Source organism: Eublepharis macularius, chromosome 8 (genome assembly GCF_028583425.1).
Source record: "Eublepharis macularius isolate TG4126 chromosome 8, MPM_Emac_v1.0, whole genome shotgun sequence".
Taxonomy (NCBI): Eukaryota; Metazoa; Chordata; class Lepidosauria; order Squamata; family Eublepharidae; genus Eublepharis; species Eublepharis macularius.
In genome coordinates this window covers 98,950,185-98,974,964 of record NC_072797.1, presented here as the reverse complement: position 1 = coordinate 98,974,964, position 24,780 = coordinate 98,950,185, and the positions used below count along the sequence as shown (strand labels likewise).

Sequence of the window (24,780 nt, the reverse complement as noted above, 5' to 3'; positions counted from 1 at the left end):
GTCTCTAAAGATTAAAACTCCAATTAAACCAATTTCAAGTATCAGTTTAAACCCAGCCACTATATCACAATCACAAAATGTAAGTTTATTACCACTTTCAACTTGGAGGAGTAGGGAGAAAGGCATTTGGATTTAGCTGAATTGTTTTCTCTGGAGCTGCACCATAAACATCAGGAATTTTGGTGGTGGGGGGGGGGGAGGAAGCAGGAAACTGAATTGTTTTAGTATTATTTACAATGCAATGTCAGTATTCATATATTCATACTAGAAGTACTTTTGCAGTCTGGCAGAGGTGGCAAAAACTTTATTAAAAAAACATAACACATTTTCTAAGAAGCTAAGAAGTGTAAAGTAAATGTGTAACAAAAAGAATAGCAATGCCAATGTTTCATTTTTAAAAAAGTATTCCATCTAGCACAGTGTCAAAAAAACACTAAGAAATTTCAATTGACCCCTTTTCTCTTGCAAGTGGAGGAGGGAAAGGTCAGGAACAGATTGTGAACAAATAGTCAATTGCTATGTGCAAGATTACAGTAGAGTTTGTTTTCAAGAATTAGTGACAACATGTGGGAGATCTGCAAGGATATGTGGGGGGCATCTAATTTCCCCCTTCCCTTCCCTAGCAGCCCCATAGCCTCTCCACTTCCCCTTCTCTTCTTCCTACCTACCAGCCATTCTACCTTTATCTGCCCTCCTATCTTCTGCTTTTCCTCCCCCCCTCATATTGTACCCTAGATAATTTTTTCTCAAAGCCTAATGCTGTCATTGAGATGTATACTTTGATGCTCTAAGGAACCTTCTGAGATATCTTGTGTTTACTTGTGAGATGGCAGAATCACACTTTTACCTAAAGAGTTACCTCAGAAACATTTCTCATGAAGTTGCTATTTACCACTCTGGCATGTGGTGGAGAAAGATGTCAGGAATGAATGAAACCACCACAACAGTCTCCCTGTAGTGTAAAATGTAGGCACTGTGTATGTGTGAGTTGCATATGTGTCTCTCTCTGTGAGAGGAAGATGATGGTCAAGGGCTGGACTGAGGGTTGAATTCCTTTGCCATAGAATACGTTGATGCCAGACTGGCAGTATTTAAGAGAAACTAAAGTCAAATGATATCAAGTTTCAAAGCTAATAAAACTACACATGTCTCAGTTTCAGGCTTGTAAGCTTCCAAAATATGCCTGATTAATTTATTAAGGATTTACAGTGCAATCCTATGCTCTGTTAAATGCCTAAGGCATTGTTTTTGACCCAGTTATGAGAGAACTATTAAAAATATTTCTTTGATAGGTATTTGTGAAAATTCTTTTGACTCTGTCCTCTCGGGGAATTATAGCTGATGAGCTGCCAGTTATGGAGTTTTTAAAAAATCCTTACAGGACAATCCCTTGGGCCAAAACAAAAGAAATATCCTTGAGTGAGCATATTCTGTATGTGCTAAATTTCCATCTGGGCTCAAGATAATCTTGATCTATATTTAGGTAACCTTAAGAGTAAATCCTCTTATATCTTTGGTTTGTTGATGATTTCACAGAAAAATAAAATGATAAACGCAAAGTCCCAATATTACTGAGCTTTTTGTTTTGATGGCTATTTTTTGCTATTGGCTAGGTACATAGAGAGAAGAAAAGGGAAGAGCCAAAAGGAAAGGGAAATGATATTGCATTTGTCAAAATGATTACTAGGGCATCATCAGTTCTCTACATTCCTACTTCCCATTTCTGAGCCCTTCAACAGAATTATCTATCGGTCTGAAATCCTGATAACTCCAATGTCTCCTTAATTTCATACACTCTTAGGTATTCCTGCCAAATTCAGAATGCCATCCATTGAATGCTTCTTTTGCACAAGCTCAGTATATTTATTTAAATATTTATATCCCACTTTTTCTGTAAAATCTCCAAAGCGGTTTACCAGGAAAATTAAAAATAAGAGAGAAAACCTAAAATTAATGTAACAAATATAACGATATTATAAAATGCTAATACAGGCAAATCAAGTGGAAGCAGTAACAAGCTCAATCATTAAAAGGTTTGGATTTTTAAAAAATCTGGCACCTCTGAATCTGTTCAGGAAGGGTCCAGTAGCACCTATGAGAATAACAAACTTTGTAGTAGGTATGAGCTTTCATGAGTCACCGCTCACTTCTTCAGATACATGCCTTCAGATACAGTATCTGAAGAAGTGAGCTTTGACTCACAAAAGCTCATACTCATACCCTACCACAAAGTTTGTTAGTCTTATAGGTGCTACTGCCCTTTTCTATGGCTACAGCTACAGACAGACTAACATGGATACCTATCTTGATCTATTTCCAGTGGTGGTGCTTTTACTCTAAGAATAAGCAGTATGTTTTGAAATTAAATTGCCGGTTATCTTGAATGTCTCAAAAAGCATAATTTCTCTGGATCCCATGCTAAATCTCCACTAATGGAAGCGGTATTTCTGGCAGTGGAAGGGTTGCCAACTCTAGCTTGGGAAGTTCTTGGATAGTCTCAGGTGGAGCTTGTGAGGGGAAGAGTCTGCTGTTTTCTCCTGGAGAAATGATACTTGTAGTCTGGAGATCAGTTGTAGTTCTGGGTGATCTCCAGGCATCACTGGGATATATGCAAACCTAGATAGATTTCCTCATCTCCCTACCCCTGCTGCAGCCTGAAATACTTCTCAAAATGCTTCTTCTTGGAGCATAAAGGGTGAACTGGGGGTCTGCGGGGCGGTGGAGAGGATCATTGTTGAAAATTGTCCTTCCTTCTTACTAGTAGCAATTTACTGGGGGATCCAAGCCACTGAACTGGTGTTTTGGTAATGGGAACATTTAATTAAATGTAACTGGTTTATTAAATAGTGTGATGGTTAAAAAAGATGATTAATCAGCTAAAATAATCTTGTGGCATCATTAAGAAATGGAGATAGAACTTATATTCAAATGTTTTTGACCTTTTCAGAATGGCAAAGAATGCAAATGATGATGGTGGTGGAGATGATACAAGTTTTAATTTCAGCTGGAAAATGTTCACCAGCTGGGATTACTTGATTGGTAATCCTGAAACTGCAGATAATAAATTTGCATCCATAACAACTAGTTTTAAGGTAATATATGACCTGCTGGAGAAGAAGGGCATTGCTTTCTCTGCCCAGTATCAAGAATGAATAGAAAATAAATACAGTAATGGTAATTACTATAGTAATTACTATTTATAGTAATATAATTAGTTATAACATACAGTTATATTACTAGTTACAAGTTTTGATTTATAATAATAAAAGAACCATGATAGTAGAAGTATCTTTCTTTAGATATTTATACCCTGCTTTTTTTCCACAATGGAGACCCCAAGTAGCTTACAACGTCATTTCCCCCTCCTCCATTTCATACTCTTAACAGCAACCCTGCGAGGAATGTTAGGCTGCAGGTGGCCCAATCACCCATCAAGTTTCCATGGCAGAGTGGAGATTCAAACCTGGGTCTCCCGGATCCTGGCCTGACACTCTTGGCCGATTCCAGACAACTAACCTGAAGGCGCTGCATGCCGCCATGTTCCGGATCGCGACGGGGAAAACGCGATATTTCACGTTTTCCCCGTCGCGATCCGGAACATGGCGGCATGCAGTGCCTTCAGGTTAGTCGTCTGGAATCGGCCCTTATATCAGACTGACTAATGCAGATTAGAAGCATAATTAGTCTACAGAATTTAACAATGTGGTTTCTTTTGGGGTCTCATTACACATTACAATTATACAATCCACGTGTTTCTTGTTAACTTGTGTCTCTATTTTATGGCCCTGAAAGATAGGTGGAGAGAACAAAGGAGTTACCATCCTTGCATAAAAAGAGGCTGGCAAGAGCAGGGAGGCTATTCTCTCTAGTTTCCTTTTATACGGAAATTGCTTGCCAAACTGGAGCCAAAAGAGTAATATTTTTTATTTTGCATGTTAGCATCAAATGTAGATATATAGAAATAGAGAGAGATTACATAGAGATATTTTATAATGTTTAAAATGCTGTTCTTTTTATGGAAGATGAAGTTTTGAGTCCCAAAAATAAAACCTCTGGCAGGCAAAGAGAGGCAGGGCAATCAAATTCGATAGCAACAAGTCCCCTCAGTGTTTCCAATTACCATATAAACCACTGGTAATTAGAGGGTAGTTGAATGAAAGACACCATCAACTGGCTAACATTCAGTTAAATAAAACAAAAGTCCAGTTATGCCTTAAAGACTAACAACATTTATTTCAATATTAAATATTGAAATATTATTTATTTCAATAAGATGCCACTGGGCTCTTGTTTTATTTTGCTGTACCATACTGACACAGCTACTGCTTTGCAACTGACAGAGAAACATGAGTTGTTTATTTTTAATAACTCATTATTCAGTTCTTAAAAATGAAACCAGATGCAGGCTTAGGAGGAGCTGTTACACAGTTTTAAAGGATAAAGCAATCATGAGGGTTGTGCATACACTTACCCATGCTTGCTTATGGCAGGCAGTCTCCCAGTGATCGTTTCTGTTGCCTGCTGCCACTCTGAGCAGTGGTGGGAGAAAAATAAGAATACGTCACTTCTGGATACCATAGAGTAAATCCAGAGAGTTTTCTCATTCGGTTGTGGTGATTCCTAGAGCTACCATTCCTAGATCTACACTCCCCATGTTCCCGCCCCAAGCCTCCCTTTGGTTGCCAGACTTGGCCTAGCAACCCTAGATATGTAGTGTGTAATGAGACTCTTAGAGCCAAGCTACAAGAGACAAATGACACGAGGAAGAGCACGTGAAGGGAGTCGCAATGTTAGCTGGGAAGCTGAGTTTTGAAAGAGATCAGAAGGCTTTGTCAATTTCCCCTCTCTACAGAGCCAGGGAGATCACTGGTCAGAGGGTTTGTTAATTTCCTCTTTGCCTCCCAAAGGCTCTGTCAGTTTCACCTCCCCTTCTAAGAGGCAAAGAGGAAATTAACAAACCCTCTGAGCATTGATCTCCCTGGCTCTGTAGAGAGAGGAAATTGACAAAGCCTTCTGATTTCTTTTAAAACTCAGCTTCCTGGCTAACATTGTGACTCCCTTCACATGCTCCTCCATGTGTAATTTGTCTCTTGTAGCTTAGCTCTCAGTGCAGTGTCACACTGAGGACCAACCTACATGTAATGGACCACGCTGTGAAGTGTTCAAATGCTTGTCAACAGCCCCAGTGTATTTGTAGTTTGACCAGAAGCTTGAGGCATCCTCATTGGGTTGAGACCACTGTGGGCCCTATACTGTCTACAGGCCTAGCTGAAGGAGCTGATATTTTCCAATGTGCTTACTTACATGAACCTTTTTCTTATTTGTCTCAAATAAGTATAGGAAGCAATTGTGGAAGAACAAGAGAGCCGAAAAGAAGAGAATGTCCACTTGGTCCGATTCCTGAGGGTCCTTGCTAACTTCTTTGCATTGTGCACGCTGGCTGGGAGTGGTTATCTCATCTACTTTGTTGTGAGGCGATCACAGCAGTTTGCTTTGGAAGGCCTGGAAAACTACGGGTGGTGGGAGAGAAACGAAGTTCGTACCAGCATACTTTCTAAAATAGATGTGATATAGAAGACCTGAATTTTACTCTAATTTGTGATGAATGTAGGGGTTAGGAAAGAAATCTAAAAAAATTGCCATTTATTTCTTTGAGATCCCTATAGTTGGTACAATAGCTAGATGGAAAGGCTAAATAAGATCAGTCCACAGACTATGGAAAACTAAATCCGAGTAACTGAAGATTTAAGTTATACAACAGTTCCTTTCCCTTTTACATTCACCTATGCTAGACATTTCTGGACAGTTGCAGCAATTCAGACCCTATCAGTGAATGTAGAATTTGGGGCTCTGCTGTGCATCACTTTATTTACCCTTAATCCTATTGTGCATACATGCGTGGAAGGCACCCAGAGTTTCCTCACATTCATCCTCTTTCCTGCAGCTCTGTCTGACCCTTGGAATGATGATTCCTGGGGTTGCAGGATCTGTGCAGATGAACAGCCGCGAGGAGTGGTAGGTAGGGGTGAAAAAGAACAGCTTTCTTCACCATCCAACTTTCACATCCATAAATAGTAATGGGGAATAAAATCATTTGGATTATCTTGATCTTGGTTCCCAGAGAGACATCTTTATCTTTAAGGATCTTTTCTAGCTCCCTCACAGCTGCTCTTTTGATTCTCAGTCTTCTGATTTCTTCATTGCAGTCTCCCTTTTGGTTGATGATTGAGCCAAGGAATAGAAAATATTGAACAATTTCCTCATTATCAACTCACAGCCAAAAATACCCATGTGCCGTAATCAACCATTATGGTGGTGGTGGAGAGTGCTGTCAAGTCATAGCTGACTTATGGCAACTCCTAGTGGAGTTTTCAAGGCAAGAGACTAACAGAGGTGTTTGCCTTCACCTGCCTCCACAACGTGGCTTTCGTTGGAGGTCTTCCATCCAATTACTAACCAAGGTCAAACCTGCTTAGTTTCTGAGATCTGATGAGATCAGGTTTGCCTGAGCTATCTAGGTCAGGGTAATCACCCATTATAGGTACATATAAATGTTTTACATACACCTGTTTAAAAATCTGGTAACATAGAAAATCTATTATCAGGACATGCAACATATAATTTAGCCACAAAAAGCAGCTGTAGAGTGGTGGGCATGTGGATTAGGGCTGCAGCACTGGGGAAAAGTGGGAGGAGGTTAATTCTTTCCTTTTCACTGTTTCACTAATAAAAATTCCCTCCCAGGCTGCTTTTGTCCCAGCACTGAAAAAATGCAGACATGTTTTAAAAGATACCTCCCTTTCTCCCCTTCCAGGCCTAAAGAGAGCCTGGTGTTTGGGTGAGCGTGTAATTTTTTGATCAGAAAAAAATGCAGGTGGGGGATGAAAAATGTAACTCTTTTCTCTAGTTTCTCTAGTGTGGTAATCCTAATCTGTATTAGACTGTCTCTTCTTCATGGTTTCTTTTTGCACTAAATCCCCAACATCGTGCATAGCCATTGTCGCATGTAGTTTGACTTTCATACTGAAGATCTACTTGATTATTTTTGTGCACTCAAAGTGCTTTGGACTTGTATTTTTGCTTCTGTGGTACCTGCCAAAAAACTTCTGAAACCAAAGAGAGTTGCAAAAGCAGTCTGTAACATAGTACATGTGTGTGTGTGAGTAGAGTAATCTACGAAAAATGTCTAAAGTCCCACTGTGCCAGTGCAGTCCTTGAAGTTTCCTAAAGTAGCTCTCTGGATCGCAGCCAGTATTGAACACATATACACCAAACTGCATGCAGTCATGACCACAGAGTGACATCTGCTAGGGCTGGAAACATCGCTACTCATTCGGAAAGGAAGAAGAACAAAGGATCTTATTCTATTGATCGGATACCTCCTATTCTGCAGGGCTCCTTTACTCTAACTTCCTTTTCATCTTCTCTGTTTCCCTTTGCTACAGATTTTACTTTATATATCAGTCTGACATCATTCAGATAGGATAACAGGAAACATATCTAACATCTGAATAAATAAGGTGCAGAGCCAGTCACTCTACATTTCTTTCAACCATAGCCATAAATAATATCCACATTGCAGCTTGAAATGCATAGCTCTGCTCAACTGAACATCATGCATGCAGAGTTCTACAGAAATGTTTAGAATATACAATACAAGAAAAATAGTAAATCAAAAAGAATGGTGGTAGGTGTTAGATTTACATATGTATTACTTTGTAAATGTATGGGCCATAAGAAAACTAGGTACAACATCATCAAAATGAAACTACAATTGGTTTGTGTACATGCACACCAAATTCTCTGAAACATTTTGGAAAGATTTCCTCTTATAGCAAACCACATTAGCTCTCTGCAAACATTGCATGGGCATTCCATTCATGCAGAGTAGCAGCCCATCAGCTGTGTGTTTTCAGAGAGTATTATGAGTGATTGCTGTATCGTGTAAATAGGGTGACAGGGTTTCCATGGGGGTACAGCTTCCCTTCACTCTTGAATGCAACATCAACATAATATCTGCACAGGGCTACAAGTCTGCAATAAATCATAAAATGAAATGAGAGCTGCAGAATGCACAAAAGCTTCTGAAGTAAGATACAATGAATTGGATTCAACCTTTCCATATGTGAAGCAGGTTCATATAAGGAATCTTTGAACACGTGAAATCACCAGTTTCCCCTTCCGAGGGCCAAGCTGCAAGTGACAAATGACACTTGAACAGACTCACGTGTATTCCTCTCTGTTCACTTGCGCTCCACTTGCGCTCCACTTGATCACTCTGGGCCAAGCTACAAGTGACGAATGACACTTGAACGGCAAGTGGATTGAGTGGAGGGCAAGTGAACAGGGAGAAATACACTTGCCGTTCAAGTGTCATTCGTCACTTGTAGCTTGGCCCACAGTGATCACTATGTGATCAAGTGGAGCGCAAGTGAACAGGGAGGAATACACATGAGTCTGTTCACTTGCCGTTCAAGTGTCATTCGTCACTTGTTATGTTGAGACATGTTGCTCCACTTGTGCAAGTGTGGGTGTGGGTGTGGGTGTATGTGACAGAGGGAAAAAAAAGGAAAATTGCCCTCTTCTTGCTGCCCCGTTACAGCCTCCTGACCCACATGACTATTAGGGGAACAGGGGGTAGATCTATGGCCCTCCCATCCCTGGATTGTGAGGTCCATCCTAAGGTAAGCAGACCCCAAATTCCACAGGTAATAGTGTTAGAATGTTATAATAACACTGATTAGGTTGATGTACCTAAAAGCTGTAAATGAGATAGAAATCAAGGTAAACAACTGTTGGTAATGATACTCATGAAGTTTGGGCTGGGTCTGAGGTGGAGACATCTCCAAAGCATTTTTTGCAATGAATTAGCAGCATTATTTTTTTTTTTTATTTTTCATAGCTACAAAACACTACACAAAACTATCACAAGGAAAGGGGAGAGGGAAGGGACAAAGGGGGGGGGGGTGGAAAAAGAAAAGGGGGGGAATGAACTACAAACACTAAACACTACACTTCAATGTTTCCCTTCATACTGTCATAATACAAAAATAGCTCCATAAAATAATGATGGAGTGGTTAATCATACAGAGAATAAACATTTCAAATTCTGGTTAAACTTTCCTCCCCCTTCTAGGTCCCGGACGCAATTCTCTCTGTGCAACTGCTGTTGCGATGCTCTCCTCCTCCCCCCCCCTCCGGCTCCTCCTTTTCTTCGTTCTTGGTGCAGCAGAGTTCTGGGTTTTTATTCTCAAAATCCTTTAGTTGATCTTCTGATAATATCTTATAGGCCTGATCTTTATATCTGAACCATATTCCTTCCGGGAATAACCATTTGTACTTTATTCCATGGTCCCTCAGAAGTGCTACAAACTTTTTATATTTAAAACGCCGTTTCCGGACTAGAAATGGAACGTCCTTCAAAATCTTGACTTTCAAACCCATAAAGTCCAAATCCGCATTGTATGAGTTATATAGGATGGTGTCCCGAATCTTTTTAGATGAAAAGTCAATAATGATCTCACGAGGCAACTGTCGCTTTGTTGCATATTTTGAAGAAGCCCGACGGACCTCCAAAATGGCGCTTTTAACCTCTTCTTTAGTCGTCCTCGCGGGTGTCGCCAGTAGTTCCGAGACCAAATCCCACAGATCCTCATTTTCCTCCTCTTTCACGTTTTGGAGACGCAAAATTGTCTGCGTTCGTTCCACCTGTAGCCCGATCAGCTGGTTCTCCACCAACTTCAGGTCCTTTTTTGTAGCCTTCACAAGTGACGCACTTTCCAGAGCAGACTTTTCTGCCCCCCCCCCGCTGCTGCCTTAATGGTTTTCACCTCGCTTTCAATTAAGCCCACCCTTTGATCAGTTTCGTTCAGCTTGTCAACAAAGGGTTTTATAGCTTCCACCACCGCCCTGCGTACCAACTCTTCGAGCGACTCCCCCTTCTGCAAGGTAGCCGAGATTGACTTACCGAGAGCGGGACTTTGCCTCTTTGCTGCCATTTTGGGGGGGGGGGGCGCCAACAAAATTCTGGAACTCAACGAAGGGGAAGAGCGAGTCTTCTTCAGATCAACCTCTCCTTCACAAACGCTTGTAGAACAGAAGGGATTCGCTTGTTTACAGGCTTCCGCCTGTTTCTTTTACTTGCCGTTTCTCGTTGCCCGGCGGCACTCGAGGCGCCGCGCACATCTGCCGGCCTCCATAGGGACAAACGGGCAATTCCCCCCCCGCATTGATTTCGGGGAGTTCTTCCCGCCGCGTCCCGGACCCTGGCTCCCTCCCTGGGAGTCCTGGGGGCTAATCCTTGCGGGTCAGCCGCCCGGTCAGGGTGCCCGGTCGTTTCCTCCCGGACCAGCCGAGAGGAGCGTCCGGCATGGCTGAGAAAACGAAACCGAATCCGAATTAGCAGCATTATTTATTTTAGTAGGAGATGTTTCGGTGGAAACAAAGGGAAAAAGGGTTGATGCCCCAAGGGATATTTTAATTCTGCTTCCAGATGCATAGAAGCTGCTGTCCGATTTCCTGGTTTCTGTAGAGCAAGGATTGCTCTTGATCACAATTTCCCTCTTCTTGGGTGAGAAGATACATTCCCAGTTATAAACTTGTGGACATTTCTATACTACTGGTTCTTTGCATTTAATTTAATTTAATTTAATTTAATTTAATTTAATTTAATTTAATTTAATTTAATTTAATTTAATTTAATTTAATTTAATTTAATTTATTACATTTATTACATTTATATTCCGCCCTCCCCGCATCAGCGGGCTCAGGGTGGATGACAACAACTCAACATATTAAATATTACTAAAAACTTTAAAAACTCTAAACTTTAAAATCACTAAAAACTTTAAAAACCTTAGATCCTAAACACTTTAGGATCTAAAAGCCAATGAGATGTCAACTAGAGCCGAACCAAAACAACCTATCTAGTTTTTTGGGTGCCTTTACTGTTGTTGAGAAACATTTTGTTCCCCAAAGTATCTTTTTACTCCATTCATTTAGGAATTTTTATATCCCACATTTGAAAACTGATAATTTATTACAAATCCTAGTTAGATAATTTATTATTTAAATCCTAGTTAGGTTCTGAGGCTGTAAATAAATAAATAAAGCTTTAAATTATTAAAAATGAAATTGCTTTCGCATGAATGATAACCCTTGATTGTTGTCTTCTGTCAAGGTATGTTAGACAATACCATTAATGCTGCAGACACCATGGGTAGTGTAAGTGTGATTTATATATGCTAAACTGTTTACTCTTAATGAACATATTATTTTAGCAGCAAGCAATTAGAATTACATATTCATTTTGATGCTAGCGTGGTGGCTGCTTAGGGCTGGAATTTAGACTTGGCTGCAATTTCTGTCTTGATTATTAAAAATTATAACATCACTTGTTAGGACCTGAGAAATCATGGCATCATTACAGAGTGTAGTTTTTCAGACTGGATATGTGGAACTCAGGGTTCCTGGTAGTGAACCTCTCTGTGAGAAGATGCAGTCACAATTACAGATCGGTGGAAGTTGTTAGAGAATGGATAGATGAGATCAGTGCATTTATTGTTATACATCACTTATTTTAAAACAATGTAGATTCCCCCCCCCCCAATTAGAGTTACCCCTCACTTCAGATGGTCCAGTACTGAGGGTGTTGTTGCCCTCAACTGAGATGTGCTTGTTGATTAAGCAGTACATTTTTTCTGTTTTGTTTGTGATGTTCGGTTGAGCCCTTTCTACTTCTGGCTAACAAGTAAGCCACAGTCTCAGAATGTTTAATATTTTTAGATAATCTCAATAAGAAATTTTACGTATTAACTGATTCACATAACAACTATGTGGATATGATTTCATTTCCACATATCCTTTGGCCATTGTGTGCATCGTGCAATGTGCTGCCCTCCACATAGAAATCAGAGGTATTTGGAAGGGGGAGGGAACACAATTCTTTGTTTTCATTTCTGTCTGAGACTTACCATGATATAGCTTAGCTCTGTGGCATATGCTGCTACAAAAATTGTCTGCTTCTTTTCAGATGTGACTGTGAAAAGAGATCTTTTAGTGCAGAAGATGCAAAAGAAATACAATTACTGGTGTTCTTTAAACATCTTAGTGTTTTAACCTAGTTCCATCTTTTTTTAAAAAAGATGTAACACCAGCTTTCTTTATGTACCAGCAGTGTAAGAAATATGAGCGTAGAATGAAATCTTTAAACTCTTTCCCCCCACAGGTGAACATGGTCATGTCTCTTCTGGGAATGTTCTGTCCCACAGTTTTTGATATAATCAGCGCTCTGGAAAACTATCATCCTCGAATAGCTCTGCGGTGGCAGTTGGGACGCATCTTTGCTCTCTTTCTAGGCAACCTATATACATTCATCATTGCTCTGATGGATGAAATCAATCTTAAGGCAAGGAAGATCATTATTCCTATATGGTGTGTATGTTTTGACAATAAAGTCCAAGGCTGAAGTGATGACCTCCAGAAATTTACAAAGATATAGTTTTTGTACCTTGATCCAGATTAATGTATTCCTCACTTTTCAATTAAAATTAATCATAACTTACTATAGCACAACGGGAAATGCGTTGTTTTCATTGTTCTGTCTTTTCCATATGGATAAATAGGAAAGGCCTCATTGATAGTTTGATTAACTTGAAATAATTTTATGCCAATTCCTTCCTAATGCTGTGTCCAATAAAACAGCAGTGAATAAGTACCAAGGGCACCATTAAAATTATTAAAAGAAATCTTAAAGTATCTAAACATAATAAAGCATGACAACAGTAATCAGCAGCAGCAGCAAATCATTAAAGAAACAAAAGTCCCAGGACAGTCTGAGGATCAGCCCCCTTCCCCAAGCCTACCTCTTGCCAATGACCCAGGAGAATGAAATCATCTTCATCAGGCACCTAAAACTCAAGATGGAATGGCAGGTGAAAAAGTTTATTGACAGAGTGCCACAAACAGGGTGCTACGAGGAGGCCCCCTCAGAAGCTGGTGATTTAAATAATCTATCTCATCCAAGGCTGGTGTTGAACAGCCATCATTTGGTGGAACATCTTCTCCACGAAGGGGACATTTACTGCTTGATAGTTTTAAAAATAATTAGAATCTACAAATGGCATTTTAGGAAGGATCTCTCATAGGGTTGCCACTGCCAGCTCCAGCTTTGGAAATTCCTGGAGATTTGGGGGATGGAATCTTGAGAGGTCACGGCTTGGGGAGAAGAGGGGCCTCAGCAGGGTATAATGCCATAGAATCCACCCTCCAAAGCAGCCATTTTCTCCAGGGTAACTGATCTCTGTTGTCTGGAGATCAGTTGTAATTTTGGGAGATCTTAAGCCACCACCTGAAGGTTGGCAACCCTGTCTCACAATGCCTACCTTCAAGTGGTCAAAACAATGACCTCTTTTACACTTCACTCCCTCTGGCAAGAAATAATAAGCTATAATGGGGAAATGATCAAGGAAAAGAAGTAGACCAAGGATTCCCAAATAACTTTTCTATTTTTTCACCACACAAGCTAAGACTCATAGACCCAACATTCATCACTCCAGTTCCAGAAAGGTAACTGTGTTAGTTTGTTGCAGCAAAAAAAAAAAGAGAGCAAGAGTTTTGTTTAAATTTTATTCTAGCATAAACTTTTATGGACTAGAGCCCAATTCTTTATGCAATGAGAAGGAATGAGAGGTCCGGTCATCTAGTTTGCAAAAGCTTATGCTGGAATAATATTTGTTAGTCTTTTAAGGTGCTACAAGACTCTCCTTTTTAAAATTAGTCCAGTAATGTTCTAATAAAACCTGTGGAATTCTGTGCAAAACCTATGCAAAACCTTTGTAAATGTAACCAATTTTATTACGAAAATATCTTGCAGATAAGCCTGAATTGATATAATCTAGCTAGGGGAGAGAAACATTATTTTGGGCAGAGGGACAGCAATGGAAGCTTATAATAAATTTGCATTTTCGAAACACCTTCACCAAAGATATGCCCGCGCATCTGAATATCCCAGTAACCCTGGCAGCCCTGCTGAGAAGTACATCACAATTCTTATTCCCACATGCGGCTGAGAGCTGAGTTAAAGTCGCTTGCGTAGAACCACCTTCTGAGTTCATGGCAGAGACGAGAGCTGAATGCTCTGGTCTGTGTTTACAATGCAATCCCATGCAGAGTTACTCCAGTCTAAGCCAATGTACACAGTAATGCTATGTTAAGTCTGCATGATATGAACAAATGTAATTTATGCTACTAAAATATCTAATTTCTCTTAGCTGGAGGAAGAGAAGATTGTTAGGCAGAACATGACAATTTGGTTAACCGGTCTCTACAATGGGACAATCCCTGAAAATGTCACTGATCCTCCGCCACATGTGAGTCTTGCTGATGTTCCTAGAGGCCCATGTTGGGAAACAATGGTCGGTCAGGTAATGTTATTTTCCTCATAAAACTATTCTTACTGATTCACATAAGAGTATTTATTGCATATTCATTAGCAAGCCAACATGATGTCAGCGTCTTTTATCATTATTTGTTGTGTCTGGAGCCACTGGGGAGTAAAACTGCACACAAACATAAGTTTTAGGTAGGTACTAGGTAGTCTTCTTGATAGAAGAAGAAAGAACATCTGGCAGCCTTCTGGAGCTTTAGCTGTATGCAGAGCACTCCATGACTTGGATCAAAGAACAGATGTCCCATAACTGTCTTTCTGTGACACTTGGATATGAAAGTAGCAACTTCTTTCATTGTCGAAATGGGAATCACAGCTTAATCCCAAATTAGAGTGGACCTAGTTTTTGCAATGAAACTGCCCTGTTGCTTTGGCAGTACTACTAACAGGCTAACTAAAGATATTTTCATCCTGATCTGATTCTTCTCTGCCCCCCCACCCCCATCATGATGGCCCAGGAACAGGATTCCAAGTGGCATCTTGGGTTGTTGCGGAAGAGGAAAGGGGAGAAAGTCACAGTTCATGGGTTCATCTGTATCCAAGATGGTGCTTTTAACTTGCTGCAACATTACTTTTTGGATTAATTGGGCAGGAAGACATTACTCCTCCATTCCTTGGGCATGCACACAGAAGACTGTGCCTTCAAAGGGAAAGGATTTTCATGCCTCAATGCTCTATGTATCAAAGCAATGTGCAGATGCAAAGTCCATTGGTGTTAATACACAAATGACCGCTTTAAGATTATCAGTTACAGAGAGGCAACCTGTTTTTCTCCAACTATGGTGGAAGTGGTACCCACAGAGGTACCTATGAAGCTGTGCTGTGAGATTTGGATATAGGAGACCTAAACTGCAATTTCAACTCAACCAATGGTTGCTTATGACCTACAGAGAAGTCACCTTAGCAATCCATGGTGAGGATTGCCTGTGGTTTTTCAAAAGGGTAAAAACAACTGCCTGGAGAGTGGAGAGCTGGTTGGGTCTGTGGCAATGGAAGAATTTTTTTTGGCCCTTCCACCATACTGTTTTTGTCATCTTTATTGTCCTTCCTGGAACTCCTGTTTGCCTCATTTAGCAGTTCAGGACAATTTGCATCAGGAAAATGGTGTAAATGGAAAGAGTTAGTTTCTAAAGTCTCATTCTTCCTGATATGGCTGCTTTTAGCCTTTTAGCCGGCCAGGTAAGACGGGGAAGGGGCTGGGAGCAAGGGACCCCTGCCCCAATCAGGGGACTGGGAACCCTAGAAGGAGAATGGCAAATCTACCATTGTTCCCTATGAGGGACTTGGGGGGAGGGTTCAACCTCAAAATGCCTGCAGCTCCTGCTAAGCACAGAGATACAAAAAAATATGGATTTTTTAGGAGGGTGTTTTTCATAATGCCCAAGAATCTTGGATTTGTGTAACTATTCCAGAAAATCACGTTAAGGATCTGAAATGGCATTTTTTGTTTATATTTTTATCTCAGGAATTCCAGAAAACACACCCTTTCTCCACATGGCAGGCTTCCTGGATTTCCTTCCCCCAATTCCCTGAAAGTAACCCACTCCCCTTCCCTGGGCTATCAGGCTTTTTGCAATTTTTTAAAATTGTCGCAAGAATATTTTATATAACATTGTAACCATTGGTGTGGTAGGTTCTCTGAATTCCCAGCTTCTATTTTTAAAAAAACAATAGGCCTCTAGCCTCTTCGCTTGTGAAGATATGCTTTTTCTCTTCTCTAGGAAGGGAGTAGAGACTTACTTAAAAAAAAAAAGCTACCAATTCAGAGAACCTGCTACACCTATTGTTACAATGCATATCAAAAATTTATTTTTTATTTTATTTATTTATGTCATTTATAGTTCGCCTTTCTCACTCAATGCAGATTACAGAATGTGAAATTAGTACAATCAATATCAGAAACATTTCCATAAATAATGCCATAGGTAGATACACATTCACAAAGACATAGCATTAGTAGGAATCCAATACAGCATAGTGGTGAGGTCTATGGTTCCTAACTCATTAGAGGATAATTTGAGATCCCCTCCCTACAATACAGCCCTCCTATCTGAGTAAAAAGCCTTTTTGAATAATTCAGTTTTGCATCATCTGCAGAAAGCCAGGAGAGTGGGGCTCTCCTGTCCTCTTCAGGCAGCCCGTTCCACAAGGTGGGGGCCACCACAGAGAAAGCCCACGTATGGGCTGCTGTCAATTTTGCTGATGTGCAGGGTGGCACCTGCAGGAGACCCTGTTCAAAAGAGCGAAGCTGCCGTGGAGGAACATAGGGAGGGAGGCAGTCCCATAGGTATGCCGGACCAAGAACATGAAGAGCTTTGTAAGTGATAACTAATACCTTGAACTGAGCACGGTAACTAACGGGTAGCCAATGGAGTGACTGCAGGATGGGAGTGATGTTCACAGTCATGCCCACTCCTGATAACAGTCAAGCTGCAGCATTTTGCACCAATTGAAGTCTCCTAGTTAGTTTAGATGGAAGACCTATGTATAGTGCATTACAATAGTCGAGTCTTGATGTTACCATAGCATGGTTCCTGGTGACTAGGTCAGCCATGTTGAAGTAAGAAGCCATTTTCCAGGCTAGTTTGAGGTTGTAGAAAGCAATTTTTGTGGCTGCCTTAACTTGTTTTTCTAGTAATAGTGCTAGATCCAGTATAATCCTTAGTCTCTTACCTGAGTCTGCAAGGGTCAGATGAACTCCATCGAAAGTGGGGAGTACAATGTCCTTCAGGATCTCTGCCTTCCCAACAAACATCACTTCTGTCTTGTCTGGGTTTAATTTCAGTTTGTTCATTTTCAGTCATTGCACCACAGCTGTCAGGCAGCGATTCAAGATTTCTACTGTATCTTGTGGGAACCTGGATAGAAAGATATAGAGTTGGGTGTCATCTGCATATTGGTGACATCCATCTCCATACCCGTGAATGAGTTCTCCTACATAGAGGTTGAATAACATGGGAGATAAGATTGTGCCCGGCTAACCCCGCAAGATAGCTCCCATTCTGGAGACAGCTTATCTCCGACAGCAGCCCTTTGAGTCCGTTCCATGAGAAATGATTTACACCAGTCCAAGGCACATCCATTGCTGCCCACTTCTGTCTCTAAATGCTTCAACATGGTCGATCCTCCCCCAACATGGCGGCTGACTGAGTGACTCATTTTTATGAGCTCTTGTGCTAGTTTCTGCTTTAAGGGCTATCACAGACAGGGAGGACTGGAGAAATCAGCCTGAAATCTGTCTCTCGCTGAGAGGCACCCAGCGTGCAATATCGGATTGATCGGGGAACTGTTTGGCTTTCTTTAATTAGAGAATTAGATACTCCCCAGTTCCCGAAGATGCAGACCATCCGCAAAGCAGAACTGAGGCAGCCGAAAGCCAGATAAGCCAGCCTGGGACTGCTGTAAATATAACTTAACTATCTAACAGTGCTAGGATCTCCTCTCTTTTTTCTCTTCTATTTCAAGAGGAAGAAAATTGTCAACTGTGCTTCATCTTTCATGCCTTATTTCTGATCTCCGGGCACAAGATGAAAGACGTGCAAGCCCAGCACTGATTCAACCAAGTAATAGGTAGTTAATCTCGTTAAGTTTTTGAGACTTAAAAATAATCAGGACATTGTTTCATCTTGGCATGTTTACAGATAATTGTGGAACTTTCTTAATTGCATCTGGGAATTCAGCCAGTTTAGGACGTTATCTTCGCTTTCATTTTTCATGGCTGCTTTATTTTACTCTTTTCTTAAGAAGAAATGAAATAACTGATTCCAAATAGATTTGATTATTGGGTCAATTTTGGATTATAAACTACCTAAAAGGCAGGACCTAAAGGATTTCAGTTAAATGCTTTATAACTTTATTTTGAGATTGAAAACACATGGCTGAACACTGACTGTTTTCCAACTGTGTAGTCTAGACTTGGGTGTTACAGGCTGATTGAAAAAAAATTATGCTACGCTATCACCACCTACTGGCCTGAAGAAGGAAGAACTAAACTGATGAAAAAATGGTTGCAGTTATGAAAAAACTGGTTACAGAGGATTTTACAGATACAATATCTCAAAAAATAAGTCTTCTCTCTCAAAATTGGACATTTGTTTATAGAATTAAAGCAAGACTATGAAAATACTTTAACCTAGATGCGCCAAGTGGATCAAGAGACCCAAGAACCAGGCCTAGAAGATAAGAAATCATTGTATTTTCAAAATAGCAACCAGACCATGAACAGATTTTTCAAGTATCAGGAGTCTAGATCTGAATCATCTTTCGGACTGCAAAAAACAAATCAGGGAATCCAAGGAACCAATCAAGTTATTTAAGAACTTAAAGAACTTAAACAGCTGAAGAAATCTAGCGAGCCACAAAGGGAAACTGAATCATCACAAGCATTACAAGCAGACCCTATATCAAGAGCTGATGGAAGAAAATGAATCTTGGAAATGGAACTTAGAAGCAACAATTTGGGCTTCCGTGAGGACTATGTGAAGGTTCAAGGCAACTTTGATCCAGGAGGCCCTCTTTATTAAGATTTTAAGGATTATTGAAGCAAAGATATACTTTGAGTGCATATGCTCTGTTACCCACAATTATGTCCAATTCTATTAACTATGCTATGGATTTTTTTTCTTTCATGATTAGGCCCTGTCTAAAACAGAAACAGGATGCTAAAATTCAGACCAAAGAAAGAGAATTCTCTCTTTTAATTTCTTCTTTTTCTTTTACATAATCAGCCTACAGAAATAATCAACTATCTTTTCTATAAACCATTTTTCTTATATGCCTTATTATGTCTTTATTATTTCTTTGTTCCCTTTGCATGATTGGACCTATTAATTATACATATAGTAGGTTAATCTAACAAATTTAGAATATATAATTAATATTAAAATAGATAGCAAAATGTTTAAAGTTCCATGTATGTATTCTCTGAGTTTACATACCCTCTTACTTATAATTATTGTTGTTCTAAATAATTATGTTATGGAATTCTCAATGTCATTCTTACTTTTGTGGATTGTTTGTTAATTTTTTCCCCTTTTTCTGTGTTGGAAGAACTACTTAACTATATAGTAGGCAATTCATAACATTTGGTATATACAACTAATATTAAAATAGATTAAAAGGTAAACAAAATAATTAAACTAACAATTTAAGATAATAAATTTTATCAGGCTGAGTAAAATCTTGAAAGCAAAATGTTTGGAGTCTTATCTTCAGACAAACCTCAGAGCCTTTTCATGATCTAATTTAGATGTAACTCACTGATGATGGAGGGAAAAATCTTTTTGAAGCTCATATATATTATCTTATTCATAATTAATGTGATTTATATATCTAGGTTGTAAAACTTTTTTTCTAAATATTATTTTTCATATTATGTTCCTATTATCTCTCTGTTATCTCTGTGCTTTCTCTCTATGATTGAATTAATTCAGTATATATATAATAGGTTAATCTATCAAATTTAAAATGGACAACTGACACTAAAATAGACTAACAGTTGAGCTAAATAGTGAAACTAATAACTAAATATGCTGAATATTGTGTGATAGAATATAAGGTAGAATGTAAAATGTTTTACCTATGCTGAATTCCCCTAAAATAGGTTATTAAATATATTTAGAAACATTATAGCTTATTCCTTTTCTCCTTTACTTTTATTTTTTTATAATGGATTAGGGAGATGAATAAAAGTATTTTATATATTTTGATTATATCTTTCATGCAGTCCAGATTTATTATTATACATACTCTCTGTGAAATAGTCTAATGTACTTTGTATAAGGTTCTATGCACTTTCAACTGTTACTTCTTTCTCTTTTTAAAATAAAATTTATATATTTTTTAAAAAAACAGGATGGCATGGTCTACTGTGTCAAAGGCTGCAGATAGATAAAGGAGGAGCAATAAGGAGGCATGGCCTTTGTCTATGTTCAGACAGAGATAATCTACTAACACCACTAGTGCCATCTCTGTCCTGTGCCCTGGTCAGAATCTAGACTAGAAAGGGTCCAGAATAGAGGTTGGCATGGACCGAAAAAACCCTGTGTTTCATGGATCACCCGCCACCATGGACCTACCTCATTCATGGACCAGTTCATTAATCTGTAGTCTGTCACTTCTGGGGGCCCTAGGACTGCCCCCTGCACACTCAGAGGTGCCAAACTCACAGCATGTCTTCAGCAGGTTCTCCTCCAGCCAGCCTCCAAGTTTGGTCAAGATTGCATTTTGGAGGTCCGAGCTTACAGTTACAAAGCGGCCCCAGGAAACTTCCAGTAGATACTAGGAGTTGCAAATGCCAATTGACTTGCATTGGCTTGTAGCACCAAAAAGTTGCAATGAAGCAAAATCAAACAGAAAAGGGTGGGAGAAGAGCCCTCTCACTCACCACACAAACACCTTCCCAGCCATTGCCTAAGGAATTTATTCTTGCTCCTTGCTCACATAGAGAAGAATAGGAACACTCTGGTTGGCAGCCAGAACTGCCTATCAAGTTTCTAAGGGCTAGGATTGGTGTGTTCCAAGGGCTGCAGAACGTCCCAATTAATTCTTGCTCCTTGCTCGCATAGAGAAGAATTGGAGTTCTCTGGTTGGCAGCCAGAGCTGCCTATCAAGGTTTTGAGGGCTAGGATTGGTGTTTTCCAAGGTCTGCAGAAGGTCTGCAAACGTCCATTCCATTGCCTAGGGAACTGATAGATTAGTGCCAGGATGTCTGGACTCATGGACCACAGACCGGTGGACTGGCTCAAATGGACCAAAGTTCGTGAAAAATGTGAGTCCCATGAACTGCGTGTTTGTGAACCATGAACCGGGCTGGTCCATGTCAAATTTAAATTGGTTTTGCGAACTGTGCCCACCTCTAGTCCAGAGAGCTAGAGTTATCCAAGAAAGTCTGGAGTTGATCAGCTACTGTTCTCTCAATCACTTTGCCCAGAAAGGGCAGATTAGAGACTGTGTGATAATCGGCCGCATCATTTTTGTCTAGGGATGGTTAGCAGCTTTCATAGATGTCAGAATCCTATTAACATCTATCATTTTTATTGGTTCAAGGCATTCCAAATGTAAGACAGATGGTGCATTAACCATTCCTTATATCTTGTCTGCATTGCAGCTAGCATCTGGATCAGAGCATATTTGTGCTATTTTATTAGTGAAAAACTTAACAAAGGCCACGCAGCTAATTGTCTGTTCCTGGGACTGTAAGGGTTCAGATTTAGGAGTTAGAAGGTATTTGGATATCTTAAATAATTGGAATGGTCATGAATTAGCCAACACAATGATTGCTGAGAAATATCATTTCTTTGCCATCTTCATTTCTGCTTCATAGGTCCTCTAGTGGTCTCTGTAGCATGCTCTATCAGCTTCTGCATGAGTTTTTCTAGATGTCTACAAACTGTCTTTAGGTCAGCCAGCTCCATGGTAAACCATGGGTCTGGCTTCCGTCCCAGGGGACAAAGGGGTTGACAAGGAGCAATGATGTCTATAGCTTCAAGGAGCTATTTGCTCCACATTCCTACAGCGACTTCCATGGTGCATGTGTCTGAAATTCTCCCCCAAGGCATTTTGGAATCTAGAAGGCTCCATGAGCCTTTGTGGGTGAATCATTTTAACTGGACCCCCCATTTTGCAGGGTGTTGGGGCCATGTTTACTTTTGCCTTCAGTAGATGATGGTCTGACCATGGTTCAGGCTGAATCCCCAACGTTGAAACAAGACTTTCTGTCAAAGGTTCAATGAAAAATATTAAGTCCAAGGTGTGGCCTCTTTCATGTGTAGGGCCTGTCATTATTTGAGAGAGGCCCAGGATTGCCAGGGAAGCTACATATTCCTGATTTTTTTTTTAAAAAGCCACCCGGCAGCAGGGGGGAAGGAAATGATTGCCATGGGGGCAGGAACAGGGAAAATAGCTGCCTTGTGGGCCATAAAGTCTGAATTTACCCATCGACACAGCAGCCATTCAGGCTTTGCTATGATCTTTCCCAAAACTTTAGAGCAAAGCAAGTTTTAGGGAGATCAGATAAAAGCTGCGGAAACCCCCAGAGGTGCATGAATGCACCATGATGCTGTGGAGAAGCAAGAAAAAAACCTGCTTCTCAAAAGCATTGAACTGGGAGCATATAACTGGTGTGGAAGACCCCTGTATGTAAACATAAAGAACTAGGTGAAGAGGTGATCGGCACTATGGCAAACAATCTACGCATGGTTTGCATTCTTCTTTCCTATAAAAATGAGTGTAAGAAATGTCACAAGTTTTGAAAAACACTGGGCAGAGGAATGTTCTGAACTTTGAAATTTTAGAGAGAGGTAAAGGGCACCCAGGAGATATTCAGTAAGACTGTTCACCTGACAGCAAACTTTATTACAGTCCTTCCTTTTGTTAGCATATATAATTCAAGAGTAGTACTAAGGTGCTCCTGAATAATTCCAAGTGTCAGTTTCAACAAAAGCAAAAGATGGCTTTTTTGGTGTTTGCTAAGCACTCCAGCAGATGAGATGGCATACCTATGGAACCACCTCTCACCTGAGTGAGAGATCAGTCAACAAACATTGACTGGTGGTCCTGGGCCCCAGGGAGGCTAAACTGGCCTCAACCAGAGCCAGGGCCTTTTCAGTCCTGGCTCTGGCCTGGTGGAACTCTCTATCAGAGGATATGTGGGCCCACCAGGATCTTCTATCCTTCCAGCGGGCATGCAAGACTGAGATGATGACACTGAGAGATCTCAGTCTTTTGGTGCTACACCTCTGAAGATGCCAGCTACAGCTGCTGGCGAAACATCAGGAACTACAATGCCAAGACCACGGCAATACAGCCCGGAAAACCCACAACAACCATCGTTCTCCGGCCGTGAAAGCCTTCAACAATACAAGACTGAGATGTTCCACTAGGCATATGGTTGAGGCCGGTCCAATAGTCATCAGATAGCCTCCCAACCGGCCACCTATCTGGGGGCCGTGTGATCATCTGGCCCCCCATATGAGTTACAGCTAACTGAAAGGCCTATTCCCCCTCCTTTTGGCCCACTCCTTTGTGTATTATTGGCAGGGATGGGGTGTAAGGTTGCTGTTTGGGGGTGGTGTTAATTCTGTGGTTTTACTGAAGTTTTTAATGTAAATTATGTTTTACTGTTGTAACCCGGCCTGAGCCTGCTTGCTCAGGGTAGGATAGAAGTTTAATAAATAGATAGATGAATAGATAAACAAATAAATGCTTTGCTTCTGTTAAAAGAGGAAAACTCTGTTTCTGCAGGAATTTGTGCGGCTGACAGTCTCCGACACTGTGACAACCTATGTCACTATCTTAATTGGCGATTTCTTGAAAGCTGTCTTTGTCAGGTTTTTCAATTACTGTTGGTGCTGGGACTTGGAATATGGATTTGTAAGTATCCCATTTTTTCTTGTGTAAATACCCATTCCGAAATTAGCCTCATTATCAATGTTCCTAGTCCTATACTGTATTAGCCGCTTTATATCATTATTGAGTTTTAAAGAATATAACTAATTTTATATCCCAAAGCAATTATCCTAGGATACAGTAGTCCATCTAAAAGGGACTGACCCTGAACTGTTCTTTAGTACCGTTATAGAAGAAAAAACACTTTCAAAATAATGAAAGGTCTGTGATTTGGAAGTTTATTGGAAGTATGACACGCTCAAACGGAAAGCATAAAGAAAGCCTTGCTTTCACCCAAGTGGTTTCATTGATGGAAAGACTTCTACCCACACTGCATTACTTTCTCACCTCGGCCCTCCTATCAAATCCCAAAATGTCCCATGAAATGGGCAACATAAACATTTTACAAATAAATAAATAAATAAATAAATAAATAAATAAATAAATAAATAAATAAATAAATAAATAAATAAATAAATAAATAAATAAAATGAGATGCCACTGCTGAGACAGGAGCAGTAATAGGCGATATTTGTGGCTGCAACTAAAGAAGATAAAGATATGCTTCATGGGCAGAATTCCTACATTCCATAGAAATGCTCAGATGGATCCAAGCCAATGTTTTCTCGTCAGTTGTATCATAAAGATTAGAAAACACAAGAACAGCTTCACGTGATGAAACTCAGATTTGTCAAGTCCAGCATTTGGTTTCCAGAAACAGACAGCTCCTGTGCCTCTGGATGTTCCTAGCAGGGCATTAGCGGCAATAGCCATTCTGCAGCTTGTCCCAAGGATTCCTTGTTCAGAGGTTTACTGAACATGAAAGTTCTCTTAAACTAGCCTGGTGGTGGTGTTAGAGAGTGCCCTCAAGTCATAGCTGACTTATGGCGAACCCTGATGGGGTTTCCTTGGCAAGAGACTAACAGAGGTCGTTTACTATTGCCTGC

The 24,780-nt window shown here is 40.2% G+C and overlaps 1 protein-coding gene across 1 annotated transcript in view; it reads left to right on the top strand.

Annotated features, from left to right (window-relative positions):
- The window catches only part of TMC1 (transmembrane channel like 1), a 71,452-nt gene that overhangs the window by 30,750 nt on the left and 15,922 nt on the right, over positions 1–24,780 (top strand). Inside the window, exons 7-11 of the mRNA XM_054987595.1 lie at positions 2,948–3,092; positions 5,341–5,535; positions 12,227–12,406; positions 14,271–14,423; positions 23,690–23,818. Coding sequence (XP_054843570.1) covers positions 2,948–3,092; positions 5,341–5,535; positions 12,227–12,406; positions 14,271–14,423; positions 23,690–23,818 — 802 coding nt within the window. The remainder of the gene's footprint in view (positions 1–2,947; positions 3,093–5,340; positions 5,536–12,226; positions 12,407–14,270; positions 14,424–23,689; positions 23,819–24,780) is intronic.